This window comes from Saimiri boliviensis, chromosome 2 (genome assembly GCF_048565385.1).
Source record: "Saimiri boliviensis isolate mSaiBol1 chromosome 2, mSaiBol1.pri, whole genome shotgun sequence".
In the NCBI taxonomy this organism is placed as follows: domain Eukaryota; kingdom Metazoa; phylum Chordata; class Mammalia; order Primates; family Cebidae; genus Saimiri; species Saimiri boliviensis.
In genome coordinates, this window is record NC_133450.1 from 160167451 (window position 1) to 160181229 (window position 13779).

At 37.3% G+C, this 13779-nt stretch overlaps 1 protein-coding gene across 2 annotated transcripts in view; it reads left to right on the plus strand.

The window, feature by feature from the left end:
- The window catches only part of UHRF2 (ubiquitin like with PHD and ring finger domains 2), a 93074-nt gene that overhangs the window by 55236 nt on the left and 24059 nt on the right, over positions 1-13779 (plus strand). For both annotated transcript variants that reach the window (XM_010338771.3, XM_003928173.4), the window contains 4 exons: positions 1646-1755; positions 6222-6408; positions 10678-10801; positions 11031-11138. In XM_010338771.3, coding sequence (XP_010337073.1) covers positions 1646-1755; positions 6222-6408; positions 10678-10801; positions 11031-11138 — 529 coding nt within the window. The remainder of the gene's footprint in view (positions 1-1645; positions 1756-6221; positions 6409-10677; positions 10802-11030; positions 11139-13779) is intronic.

Sequence of the window (13779 nt, forward strand, 5' to 3'; positions counted from 1 at the left end):
TAAATGAATTGGCATAACCAAGTTCTAATAAAACTTTAAAGTTTTTTGACTTAAGATCAACTACCAATGTACAAGAAATATGAATGACAGAAAAAACTGTTTAAACCATACTTTGGGAATGGAAAGGTAAAAAATCAAGACTGTGAAAAACACTATACAACAAATGGGATTCTTAACATATTTCAAGGAGGAATGAGATGGCATGTGAATTTATAGGTTGGAGACTTCAAACATAGGCAAACTGTGTTTTAGGGAGTTAGACAAGCGACATGAAAAAAATTTAAGGTAACTGTAAATCTTGGGAGGACATGAAGTTGTCAGTGGGAGGGCCTTTATGGTAGTTGATGTTCCTCTGTCTTATATCATTGTTGCAGGTCACAAAGGGTGTGCATGTGATTATTGGTTAAGCTATCCATTTCTGCATTTATATATATTTGACATTGAAAGTATTTAAAAAAGGGGCAAAAGGATGGAAAAAGTCTTCAGGCAAGTGCTAACCAAAAGAAAGCAGACTTTTGATTGAGAATGCATTACTGAAGATAAATATTCAATAAGATTTAGGCTTCTTAAATCGGTGCTTAATAACATCAAAAATATAAAGCAGGAGCCAACAGATTAGAAGGAGTAATAGGCCAGGTATGGTGGCTCATGCCTGTAACCACAGCACTCTGGGAAGCTGAGGTGGGTAGATCACCTGAGGTCAGGAGTTTGAGACCAGCCTGGCCAACCTGGTGAAACTATTTCTTTACTAAAAATAACAAAAATTAGCTGGATGTGGTGGCGAAGGTCTGTAATCCCAGCTACTTGGGAGGCTGAGGCAGGAAGATTGCCTGAACGTGGGAGGTAGAGACTCCTCCCATGAGATTGGGTGAACTGAGATTGCACCACTGCACTCCAGCCTGGCAACACAACGAGACTCTATCTCATAAATAAATAAATAAATAAATAAATAAATAAATAAATAGAGAAATGTACAAATCCATAGCCATAGTAGGAAACTTTGAAGAAGTATATACAAACAAATATGAATTGCTCCTGACAAGTATGATTTAGTATTTGAAAGACTATAAAAAGGGCATCTTATTTTTGTCCAGAAGTTTATTATGTTTATTGGAAATTCGTTTTTTGTAGATTTTTAAATAAGTTCTACAGAATTATCCCATGTAATTACACTTTCACAAAAGTATATGGAAATATATTGCTTACATAAAAAATGTTAAAATTCTACCAAAGGGCAAAACAAACAGAAAACTTACCTTTTTTTTTTTTTTAATAGAAAGGTTCAATATTGCACAGATTTAATACTGCACAGGAAGTATATTTAAATCTTGCATTTTAATTGACAAGGTACCATTTTATCTAGTCCTTTACAAGATAGCCACTGCTTACCAGATAATCTAATGAAGTGTGTATTTTTTTTTTTTTTGGCCTCATATTACCCTAAAGTTACGCTTAACTTTGAATGTTAACTAATCACTATTGTACTTTTCCTACTATTGAAAACAATAATTCAGAATGATTGGAATAGCTCTAATCTCAATTTATAAATAGGCAGATTACAGTGAGGTTCTAAATTGACTATTGTTGTTTGTATATAGTTTAGATTTTGCTGGCAGAAGTTAACCTTTCTTTCTTTTTTAAACAGAGGTTCTGAAGGAACATTAAATGACTGCAAGATAGTATCTGTAGATGAAATCTTCAAGATTGAGAAACCTGGAGCCCATCCTCTTTCGTTTGCAGATGGAAAGTTTTTAAGTATGGATTTTTGCTTTTGGGTTTAGACTACATGTATTGTACATGATTGAACTTTATTTTTACTGGTCAGTGAATAACTTCGAAGTATAAAACTGTAGACCATACGAATTTATTTTTAAAACAACAGTTTAGATCTAAGATTAATTTTGTTGTAATTTTTTTCCCAAATGATAAAATCGTATTTTTAAAGAAATATATTATCTTGATATTTAATTGCTATTTTTCTATTTTAAAAATATTTATGGATATGTAATAATTGTAGATACTTATGGGGTATATGTGATGTTTTGATACAGGCATACAGTGTGTAATGATCAAAACTGGGAAATTGGGATATTCATCACCTCAAACATTGACACTTTTTGTGTGCATTGGGAATGTTCCAAATCTATTCTTCTAGTGATTCTGAAGCATACAATAAATGTTAACTGTAGTCCCCCTATTGTGCTTGTAAATATTAGACCTTATTCCTTCTAACTATATTTTTGCACCCTGTAGCCAACCCTTCTTTATCCCCTGCCCTACTTCCCTTCCCAGCCTCTGATAACCATCATTGTATTCTCTACCTGTGCAAGATCAATTTTTTTGGCTCACACATCCGAGAGAGAAAGTGTCACATTTGTCCTTCTGTACTTGGCTTCTTTCACTTAATGTTCTAGAGTTTCATCCATGTTCTAAATGAAAGGATTCTATTATTTTTTATAGTAGAATAATATTTTGTTGTATATGTATACACATTATCTTTTATCTGTTGATGGGTTTTCTCCTGTTTCCTGTGTTGTTATAGATTATAGATTCTCTCTATAATTTTGTAGCCATGCAAGTTTAGTTTTTAATAATGAAATTTATTTTTACACCAGTAAAGCCTGAGAATTACAGTGCTGACTGAGCCCTGAATTTCTAGGAGGTAATCAATGACGCATATATAAACAGTAGAAGGTTAGAATACAGCTGTATCTCTCCATTTTATGATTTTTCTTGATTATCTAAAACATTTGGTAACAGAGATAGGATTAGATTTTTGGTCTTTTCATTCATGATGGGTTTTTTCGTTTGTTTTTTATTTTCTGTTTTGAAATAGTTTTGCTCTTGTTGCCCAGGCTAAAGTGCAGTGGAACGATCTCTGCTCACTGAAACCTCTGCCTCCCAAGTTCAAGCAATTCTCCTGCATCAGACTCCCAAGTAGCTGGGATTACAGGCGCATGCCGCCATGCCTGGCTAATTTTTGTATTTTTAGTAGAGATGGGGTTTCATCATGTTGGCCATACTGGTCTTGAACTTCTGACCTCAGGTGAATCACCCACTTCAGTCTCCCAAAGTACTGGGATTACAGGCATGAGCCACCGAGCCCTGGCCTAGTAAGAAGAGTTAATTGCTATATTTCGAAATAGATTATTGTGTCTCATGCTCCCTCCTAAGTTTTTTTTGTGATGCGTAGTTTGTTGACTTTATGCCGTTTGTCAGTGCTTAATATGTTTTGGAAAAGAAGTGTTTAAAGCTAACAGGCCCTGCCCAATCTCTTTTTACCACAATTGTATAAGGTTAGAATAAGACAAGATGTGACAAATTAGTAAGTAGACTTCCAGATTACCAGACTAGGCCATTCTCATGTTTTGAGGCTACAGTGCTCAATATATCTGGATCTGAATTAAGAACCTTAAGGCATGACAAACCTACTTAATGTGACTTCATCATTTCCCAGTAAAACACAATACAAAACCAAGATAACTAGATTTTTCTGGCATCTTTCTCTACCATCTTCCACTCTCAGTGTATGTGGATATATTTGTTCTCTCTTCTGCGTAAGGCCAATCTTGATAAAGCCACCTGTTGAACTTGTATGTAAAAAAACCATTTCCAAGGCAGACTACCACTGGTCAGATCACTCTTCAATCCAGAAGATCTAAGCCTTTGACATTTTGGGACTGTTCTATTTCCATTGCTTATTTGTTGTCATAGCCACCTTAGTGGAAGAGAAACAAAATTGTAATCTTTGATTAATTTGCAAGAATAAGCAGAGATCAATCAAAGTTAGTACTAAATCAGTAGCCTTAATACTTCTTCCCTGTCTCACTTGTCAGGTACTGTTCCCGTTTTTCTCACATTGCTAGATCAGCTCTGATATGGTGAATTTTCTCACAATTATATAAATTCAAACAGTATTGAACTCCCAGAAGGCAATCTTTTTAATAATGTATGTCATTCCAGACATCTTCCTATGACCATGTAATTCTTTGTTTATTTATACAATTAATATTGTTTAAAAAAATAGGTTCCATCACCTCATTTTTGAATTTAATATACATGGATATTTTACCCTTGTAAATTTACCTTTTTTAAATAAAATATAACTGTTTCCCTTTTCATTAACAAGTAAGTTACGATTTTGTGAATATTGGTGTAAGACTTTTGTATACAAGAATTATGCAAAACTTTTTTGTATACATTGATTAAGGGAATGCTTTGGCAAAAGGTATCTCGATTTAGAAGGAGGTTAATAAAGGGTACCTCTTAGGAGAGTTCTGAACCAGCTGACAAGACAAAAAATTAACTGAATTAGAAATGCAACCTCAGTTACTGATAAAGAGTAGCTTGGTGGCATAGCTTGTAGGAAAACCACAGTGGGCTTGCCAACTAGCTTAGTACAGCCACCTCAAGGAAAGGTTTGTATCTGCAGGAGAGATGGACTGTTTTCATTGGTTGGGGTGGACTGGGAAAGTGAGAACAAATCCCTCATGATTATAACCTTTTGATTAGATACCTAGATGTATAGCTGAAACCCACCAACTGAATAAGCCACTCTGCCTCCACAGAAGAGTAATAAGAAATGTGATAAGACTCTAACGCTGAAAATCTAAGTTATGTTTTTCTGAGTATTGTAAAATGGCCTGTTACATGTTTATCAATTTGCATTTTCACCCGTGTGCCTATTTCTTCATATCCTTATCAACACTGAACATTTTATTGTTCCTAGTCTCATAGGAGTTAAAGGCCTACCATATTGTAGCTCTCTGAATGGAATTAAGTATCTACCTAAGGTCTTACCCATAGTTTCTCAGACTTTGTTGGCTCTTTGAGCCATTAGTGTCTCAGTAGGTTTTTCTTGGCACTCATAAACCAAAAGAGATGCCTAACAGTTCCGTTTATTAAGTAGTTGGGTCCAAATAACTGTCAGACAAATCGTGTTTCTGCCGGGCATGGTGGCTTGTATCTGTAATCCCAGCACTTTGAGAGCCCAAGGCAGGAGTATAACTTGAGCCAAGGAGTTTGAGACCAGCCTGGGCAACATAGTGAGGTCCCATCTCCACAAAAAGATTTTAAAAATGGCCAGTCATGTGGTACACACCTGTGGTTCCAGCTACTTGGGAGGCTGAGGTGGGAAGATCAAGGTTGATTGAAGCTGCAGTGAGCTAGGATCATGCCACTGCACTTTTAGCGTGTACAATAGAGGGAGACCCTGCCTCAAAAGAAAAGTATATTTCCTTTGAAATTTTCAGATAATACTCTGGTGCCCCAATTACTTCACTACACTGCCCTTGGGTATATTGGTACACATTTGGGGAACTGTGGATCTGTATATGTATGTATAGAAATTTAAGGCAAAAGTATAACCTGTCCTCATGTTTGCTGACCATTAAATTTTTCACTGGCATATGCCTGGGCCATATTCCTGAAAATCTGACTCAATAAGTCTAGGATGAGTATTAGGCATTTATTCTTTTTTTTTTTTTTGAGACTGAGTCTCATTCTGTCACCCAGGCTGGAGTGCAGTGGTACGGTCTCAGCTCACTGCAACCTCCACCTCCCGGGTTCAAGCAATTCTCCTGCCTCAGCCTCCGAGTAGCTGGGACTACAGGTGCGCACTACCATGCCTGGCTAATTTTTGTATTTTTAGCAGAGGCAGGGTTTCACCATATTGGCCAGGCTGGTCTTGAACTCCTGACCTCGTGATCCATCCACCTTGACCTCCCAAACTGCTGGGATTACAGGTGTGAGCCACCGTGCCCGGCCCGGCATTTATTCTTAAAGCCTCACCCTTGATTCTTTTTTCTGTATCCTTTCTTCTCATTGGAAAAGCTGTATGCTGGCCCGGCACAGTGGCTCACACCTGTAATCCCAGCACTTTGGAAGGCCAAGGTGGGCAGATCACCTGAGGTCAGAAGTTCAAGACCAGCCTGGCTAACATGGTGAAAACCTTTCTGTACTAAAAATACAAAAATTAGCTGGGTATGGTGGCAGGCATCTGTTATTCCAGCTACTCAAGAGGCTGAGGCAGGAGAATCACTTGAAACCAGGAGGCAGAGGTTGCAGTGAGCCAAGAGCTCACCATTGCACTCCAGCCTGGGTGACAGAGTGAGACTCCATCTCAAAAAGAAAACCAAAAAAAACTAGCTGTTTTCTTCATGAGGTTCATAGATACAAAAATTGTTTTAAGACTAGGCTTGCTATAATTTTGTTCTTAATAGGGCGAAATGACCCTGAATGTGACCTATGTGGTGGAGACCCGGATAAGAAATGCCATTCTTGTTCCTGTCGTGTATGTGGTGGGAAACATGAACCCAACATGCAGCTTCTATGTGATGAATGTAATGTGGCTTATCATATTTACTGCCTGAATCCACCTTTGGATAAAGTCCCAGAAGAGGAATACTGGTATGATTATCAGGTTTTTATTGTTGTTGTTCTTGTTAGGTAAATAATTAAACATGAAATAGGTGTTTGAACCACCTAAAATAGATTTTTAAAGGTACATAATATAAAAGTGCTTAAAATGTTGTGACCAGTGGTTACCTAGCATTTATATCTCTGTACAATTACAAATATTTTGTAACAATCTCTGAACCATCTCTAGCCCCATTTTTTAATCCCTTCAGTTCCTTCTCCGATATAAGAATCTGTGTTCATTCAAAAATGCAAATCTGATTGTGTTACTTTGTTGCTTCAGAAGGTTTATGCTGCCTTACTGGAGGACCCTGTGTAATATTTAGTTTCTTCTTCAGCTATATCTCTTACCATTTTCCTCTTTAATTTCTCCAAATACTCTACACTCTAGCCAGATTCAGTATCTTTCAAATCCTTAAACGATGTTCTTTTTCAGGTTGTCACACTTGACACATTTTCATCTTGGAAGCATTATCCTCTTTGCTTAACTTGAAGATGATAGTAATCCTTTAGCTTTTCAGTTAAATGTGACTTCCTCTGGTAATCCTTTATGGATGGTCCTCTACCCCCAACTATGTTGGATACTCTTGTTATGTTCTATAATAGTACTTAATATTTACTAAACACTAACGAAGTGGTTTATATGGATTACTGTATTTAATCCTATGACGTTGATACATAGAACAAGGCAGCAATTATACTTGCCAAAGTCTGTTACTCTCCAGTGGAGTAGCGATAACTACAAAGAGAAATGATTAGAAAAGAGACTGGGGGAAATATGCCCAAAGTTGAACCTTTTAATACCATGTTAAGGAGTTTTTTTCTTTTTAAACTATGGGCCATATTGTTACTGTGTGCTTTTAAGGAAGATGGATAACAGTCAGAAATAATTGATGTCACAAGTGGGTAGTTGGTATCAGTATGAAAAAACAGATTGTTGCTTTGATCTCTCATCAACCTGTTGGGAAGGTGGTTGCTGTATTATGACAGAGGCTGTGGAGGTGAGAGAAAGGAGGAAAGGATGTATCTTCTTTTACCTCTTACTACTACCTCACTTGATCACTCTGAATCTTACGTCACTAATAACTATTTCCTCTAAAATCTCGTCTTTTTCTTCTTTCTTGTTCAATGGATGACATATTTCTGCTTTTCTAAAATACGAACTCTTTCACCTGCTCTCACAGTCCATAGTCTTTCCAGAAACTTCACCTTTGCAATTAATTCCTCTCCCAAGTTGCCATTACTAAATTATTCTCATTAGCCTTCTAGAATCTCTTTAATTTGCAAAATACACGCTAACCTTCCTTGAACCCATTTCTCTCACCAGCTATCTACCCCGTTCTCTGCTTCTTTCATGGCAAAGATTGTCAAGTGCTATCTCTACTAATTGTTTCCGTTTCCTCTCCTATTCATACTTCAGCACTCCAGTCTGGCTTTCCTTCTACTGTGTCTGCTTATGTCAGGTTCACAGACACATTTTATGTATAAACCTAAGGGTCAATTCTCATTCCTTACTCAACTGCTCAGCTCCTTGCTCTGTATTAGAGATTTGAGATCTTAAGATCTTGGCTTTCTGTGGGTTTTTGTTTGTTTTGTTTTTTGAGACAGAGTTTCGCTCTTGTTGACCAGGCTGGGGTGCAATGGTGGAAATGCAACCTCTGCCCCCCAGGTTCAAATGATTCTCCTGCCTCAGCTCCCTAGTAGGTGAGATTACAGGCATGTGCCACCACACCCAGCTGATTTTTAGTAGAGATGGGGGGTTTTCCATGTTAGGCTGGTCTTGAGCTCCTGATCTCAGGTGATCCGCCTACCTGGGCTTCCCAAAGTGCTGGAATTATAGGTGTGAGCCACTGTGCCCAGCCATGATTCTGTTTTTCTACCTACTTCACGGGCCTTTTCTTCTTAGTCTCTTGTTAACATTTCCCTTCACCTACCAGATTTCAGAGTCCCTCCACAAAGCACTGCCTATTTTCTCTTTATGCTTGCTCCCTAGATGATCTCGTCCAACCATGAGATGTTAAATATCAAGCTAATAGTTCTGAATTTATGTCTTCATATCTAATCCCCCTGGGCTTTATATTCCTATATGCAGTTGGTTAGCATCACAAAATTAGTCCAGATGGGGTTCTTGATTTCCACAAACTCCCTAAAATCCTGCTCTTCCCCCAGTCTTCAGTAAATAGTATTAATCATTTTATCTATTTGTTGATGCCAAAAAGCCAAACCTAATCCTTGATTCCTCTTTTGTTCTTTCATATACTCTACATCAGTTGATTTTAATGGTGCATAATGTTTCTCCATTCTCACCTCCCAGCCCAAACTGCCATCTCTTCCTTGAATTTCTGTAATAGATACCTAACTAGTGTCTTTGCTTCCTTTCTTCCATTGCAGCAGAATAATCTTTAAAAGGCCTAAATTAGGTCATTCGTCTGTTTGAAACCTTCTGATGTCCTCCTATTTCACTTAGAATAAAAGTCTAAGCCCTAACCATTTATGACCTGGCCCATGTCTACCCTCTGACTTCCCTTGCTTATCACTAGTCTATCTGCTTACTAACTTTGGTCTGTACCCACTTTATCTTCCTCAAAACATACGATTTCTTTTTATTTCTGATGACCTTTGCACTTAACTGTTTCTTTGCCAGGAATGCTTTTCTTGGGTTATCTACTCTAAGAAGCATACTGTTTTGGTTACTCTTACCACATAACCCTGCTCTATTTCCACTTAACACATTCTGAAATTCTTTGCTTCTATGTACTGGTTTTTCTTAACTACTTATGTACAAACACTTTTATCACAAACATTTATCGCCAGGACCAAAATAGTGCCTTGCACATAGGAGGTTCTGAACAAACTTGTTGAAGGAATGAATCAATCCCAGAGACAACTTTAGGATGATATAATTCGAAGACTATCTTATATTACTCTAGAGCAGGCATCCCCAAACTGCGGCCCCCTGAGGCCATTTATCCGGCCCCCCGCCGCACTTCAGGAAGGGGCACCTCTTTCATTGGTGGTCAGTGAGAGGAGCACAGTATGTGGCGGCCCTCCAGTGGTCTGAGGGACAGTGAACTGGCCCCCTGTGTAAAAAGTTTGAGGACGCCTGCTCTAGAGTATAGCTCTGCATTCATATCAAGGTCTTTCACTTCATCTGGAACTCCTTAACCGTAAATCTTTTCTGCTTCTCCAAATCATGTTGTCTGGATATTTAATCTCTGTAGTAATTTTCTCATCAAACAGATAATGCTTGCTTTAAATCACAGAATCTTTAATAAAATTAGTTATAAAGATGAGCCCATCAGATAAAACACAGCTTTTCTTTAGGACACTTTATTTTTGGAAGCCTTCCTGATTTCCCAACTAGAAAGGACTTAATTCATAGTATTTAGTGCCTTCTCAAACATAATTTACTCAAGATCAGGGACTGAATTATTTAAATTTTTCTCCTATAGTGCTCAACAAAATATCTCATAATTGGATTGACTTGTGCGCATACTCTTCTTTGCTCTAAAAGCTACATGGAATAGGTAATTGTGAAATAGAAAGTATGGGCAAAGAAATTTAAGATTAATTGGGCGGTGGTCATTAGATTTTTGTTAGGGTATTCCCAAAGCGTCCATTCCTTGGTGACATAAGAATAACCTCATCTCATTTTGTAGACATACGCCTTGCTTTTTAGAAAAGATTCCAGGCAGTTTATAAAATACAAGTTACAGTAGTGTAATCAATTACAAATAGGCTAAAGGACAAGTGAGCATAGGGAATTAACATTGAGCTATCAATAAGGTTAATATAAACAAACATTCTTGAAGTCCTGTATACTGGTTATATAAACTACCATTTTTCTCTGGGAATTCTAATAATCAATTTAGATGGGGAGATGTATCTGTCACACAGTTGAATGTTCTATGAAGATCTAGCTACTTTTGTTATAGTGACAGAAACTTCAAGTTTCTGTTCTCAGAGTTAGCAATTAGAGTTCATGGCATCATTTTGAATCTCATAACTTTGTCTGAATTTGGAACTGAATTTGAGGATTTATAATAAAATCTTGAAGTTATCTAAAGGAATGACAAGAATATTTTTATAGCCAGCCTAACCATGTATTTTGAAAGTTTACTATTTTAATGCCAGCTAAAGCTCTGTAATATATACCAAATAATGCATCCTAAAACTTGTTCTAACATAGGAAAGCTAATATTCTGTTACTAACCTAAATATGGTATTGTGAAAATTTCTTTGTTCTTTTTTCTTTTAAAGGTATTGTCCTTCCTGTAAAACTGATTCCAGTGAAGTTGTAAAGGCTGGTGAAAGACTCAAGATGAGTAAAAAGAAAGCAAAGATGCCATCAGCTAGTACTGAAAGCCGGAGAGACTGGGGAAGGGTAAAGAAGAAATTCCCCTTTTCTTTCTAGTAACAAGTTATAATATATAATGTTTTAATATCAATAGTAGTAATGGTATAAAAAATTAAACAATATCATTTATTAGTATCAGTGGTATTTAAATTACATAAACAATTGGGTTCCTATTTTATTCACATCTCATGAGAATTAGGGGCTTTCATTAAAATTTAATATAACTGATTCTCAAAGTTTGTTTTGTGACTTTTAGGGAATGGCTTGTGTTGGTCGTACAAGGGAATGTACTATTGTCCCTTCTAATCATTATGGACCTATTCCTGGTATTCCTGTTGGATCAACTTGGAGATTCAGAGTTCAGGTATGTTTTAACATTGGCTTAGTTGAAAGGGGAAAATTGGCTATCAAATTATAGCAGTGTTAATGTCTGTTGATTGTAAGTGAACGTAACACATAACATTCACTTGTTAGAATCAAAGATTTTCTTTAGGATGGGTATATTCTTTATGGGGGTTAACAAAGGAACATACCTCACAGAATTGGACGTTAGCTATGCATTTTCATTACTCCGTTGTTACTATTCTGTTATAGTTAATGGTAATAGTAACCATTATTGTTAAGCTTTCTAAATAGCTTTTCTTGCCAAAAATTTCACTTTTGAAATATTAAACTTGAAATCATGTGGCAAGTTCTCATTGAGTGTGGTTGAACTCTAAGCTTGTTTCAGGTGTTTTATTTGGAATTTATCATCCTGAACGAATGATAAGACATTGGGCAGAGGAAGTGCCAGCTAATCCAAGAATAAAATTATTTCCTCTTTCTAATTAGAGACACCTAGGATTCTGAACATTAAGAGCGGCTTTAATTTTTATCTCGAATGGCCCTGGTGCTCAGACCTTTAATACAATTAGAAAAATAAGGTAATGTACACTTGTCCCTTGGTATCTGTGGGAGATCGGTTCCAAGATCTCCCACAGACACCAAGTCTGTGGATGCTCAAATTTTTTATACAAGCTTGTGTGGTGGCTCACATCTGTAATCCCAGAACTTTGGGAGGCCACAGCAGGCAGATCACCTGAGGCCAGGAGTTTGAAACCAGCCTGGCCAACATGGTAAAGACCTGTCTCTACTAAATATACAAAAATCAGCCAGATGTGGTAGCAAGCACTTAAAATCCCAGCTACTCAGGAGTCAGAGGCAGGAGAATTGCTTGAACCCAGAAGGCAGAGGCTGCAGTAAACCAAGATTATGTCACTGCACTCCAGCCTGGGAGACAGCCTCTGTCTCAAAAAAAAAAAAAAAAAAAAAAAAAAAAAATCCTTTATAGAGTGATGCAGTATTTGCATATAATCCATGTGCATCCTCTTGTAGACTTTAAGTCATGTCTAGATTACTTATAATACCTAATACAGTGTAAATGCTGTGTAAATAGTTGTTACACTATGTTGTTTGGGGAATCATGACAAGAAAAAGTCTGAACATAATCAGTACAGACACACCATCTACTTTTTCCCCCAAATATTTTCCACTCTCTTCAATTGGCAAGACCTGTGGATCAATTGTATTACATATCCATGGCTTAAAAAGCTATGTATGTATTAATATGAGTAAATAATTTATATTTGAAAAACCCACCCTAGTTTTCATTCCCATTTTCTGTTTTTCAGAGGCAACGACTTTAAAATTTTAGTTGTTTCTTATGGATTTACCTTCTTTTTTTTTTTTTTTAAAGAGACAGGGTCTTGCTCTATCACGCAGGCTGGAGTGCAGTAGCAGTTACAGCTTACTGTAACTTCAGACTTCTGGGCTCAAGTGATTCCACCTAGCTAGAACTAAAAATGTAAAATTGTGTGCCATCATGCTGACTGTTGGTTGGTTGGTTTGTTGCCCAGGCTAGTCTCAGACTCCTGGCCTAAAGCAGTGCTCCAGCCTTGGCCTCCCAAATCACTGAGATTATAGGTGTAAGCCACTGCTCTTGGCCTACCATCTTCTTCTGCCTTTATTTTAGACAGGGTCTCGTTCAGTTGTGTAGGCTGGGGTGCAGTGGCTTAATCACAGTCCTCCTGGGCTCAAACCGTCCTCTAGCCTCAGCCACCAGAGTAGCTTGAACTACAGGCACACACAACCACACCCAGCTGATTTTTGTGTTTTCTTGTAGAGTCGGGGTTTCACAATGTTGCTCAGACTTGAATCCCTAGGGTTCAAGTGATCTTTGTGCTTCAGCTTCTCAAAGTGCTGGGATTATAGGTGTGAGCGACTATGCCCAGCCCTACATTATTATTTCTATTAATAAATAACGTGTTTATAGTACTTTATTCTTCATCTTTTAGTTGCATTAACTTCTTTCTGAGGAAGATGAAATACTTAGTTTAATACTCTTGTGTTCTCTCATCTTTGCCATAGTTGTATTACAATTTTGGTTGAACCAGTATTTGAAATTTAGGTTATTAAGACTTTGGATCTATAAATACAATAAAATACTGAATGGAATGTAATACTATAAATATAGTAAAAATACACTATTTCTAATCACCTTACTTTTTTTTGCTTCTTTTTTTTTTTGTACATCCGTCACATATTTATTTTCTAAACTTTAACAGCCTCCTTATATAGTCTAAGATGAGTATGAGATTTTCCTGAGCAACTAGTAAGATGGATTTGCTATTTAGAAAGTGGAGAAGGTTTAGGAAAAACAGATTATTTTTGCTATGGTTGGTGAGGTGGGGAAATCAAATAGTCCCTTCTGCTGAGGTGTTTCAACAGCCGAAACCTTTCCAGGTTCTGTTGCTGTCAGCTTCTTGTTGACTTCTAAAAGGTTCTAAATGCCTTCCCCCTACCCCTCGCATGCCAAACTCTTATGCAAACTTGAATTTCAGCTTCCTTTACTCTGCTAAGAACAATTGTGTTGGCTGGACATGTGGCTCACAGCTGTAATCCCAAATTGGAGGCTGAGGCAGGAAGATCGCTTGAGCCCAGGAGTTCTAGACCAGCCTGCTGGGCAA